At 26.5% G+C, this 510-nt stretch overlaps 1 protein-coding gene across 1 annotated transcript in view; it reads right to left on the bottom strand.

The window, feature by feature from the left end:
- The window catches only part of LOC107617245 (epsin-1), a 3,087-nt gene that overhangs the window by 1,745 nt on the left and 832 nt on the right, over positions 1-510 (bottom strand). Inside the window, exon 3 of the mRNA XM_016318993.1 lies at positions 266-427. Within this exon, the coding sequence (XP_016174479.1) occupies positions 266-427 (162 nt within the window). The remainder of the gene's footprint in view (positions 1-265; positions 428-510) is intronic.

Raw genomic sequence — 510 nt, 5'->3', positions numbered from 1 at the left:
TAATTAATCACTTTTTTTTTTTTATCAATTTTCTCAATTTAAAAGATTTAAATTAATTAATATGAGTATATGTAGTCTTTTGTTAGTCACCAAAAAAATATGTAGTCTTTTGTTTAGAAAGATTTCAATGGCCACTTTCTAATTTCTATTATGAAATACATTGTTATATATATTCTTCTCAACACATTATGAAGATAATTAACAAATTTTTCTAATATTATTAACTATACAGGGTTAAGGATTGATTCAGATTTTGAAAGTTTACCCCCTTTCGTCAATATATGTAAACCTTCCTAGTTCTTCTATAATTTCCGCATCACGTTGAAATTCCAGAGCAAACTCTACAGGACCATGTGTTATCAGGAATTCTAGAAGAACTAGTGCATTGTAAGATTGCCTCCATTGTTCCCAATCAATTGTGCAAAACCTGAAATTAATAAAATCAAATAAAATATATTATGCTGACAATATTTATTTACATCCATGATAAGAAAAATACTAATGCGTTTC

The sequence above is a fragment of the Arachis ipaensis genome, chromosome B09 (genome assembly GCF_000816755.2).
Source record: "Arachis ipaensis cultivar K30076 chromosome B09, Araip1.1, whole genome shotgun sequence".
NCBI classification, from domain to species: Eukaryota; Viridiplantae; Streptophyta; class Magnoliopsida; order Fabales; family Fabaceae; genus Arachis; species Arachis ipaensis.
The sequence above is the reverse complement of the archived record's forward strand: the minus strand, read 5'-3'. Positions and strand labels throughout refer to the sequence as shown.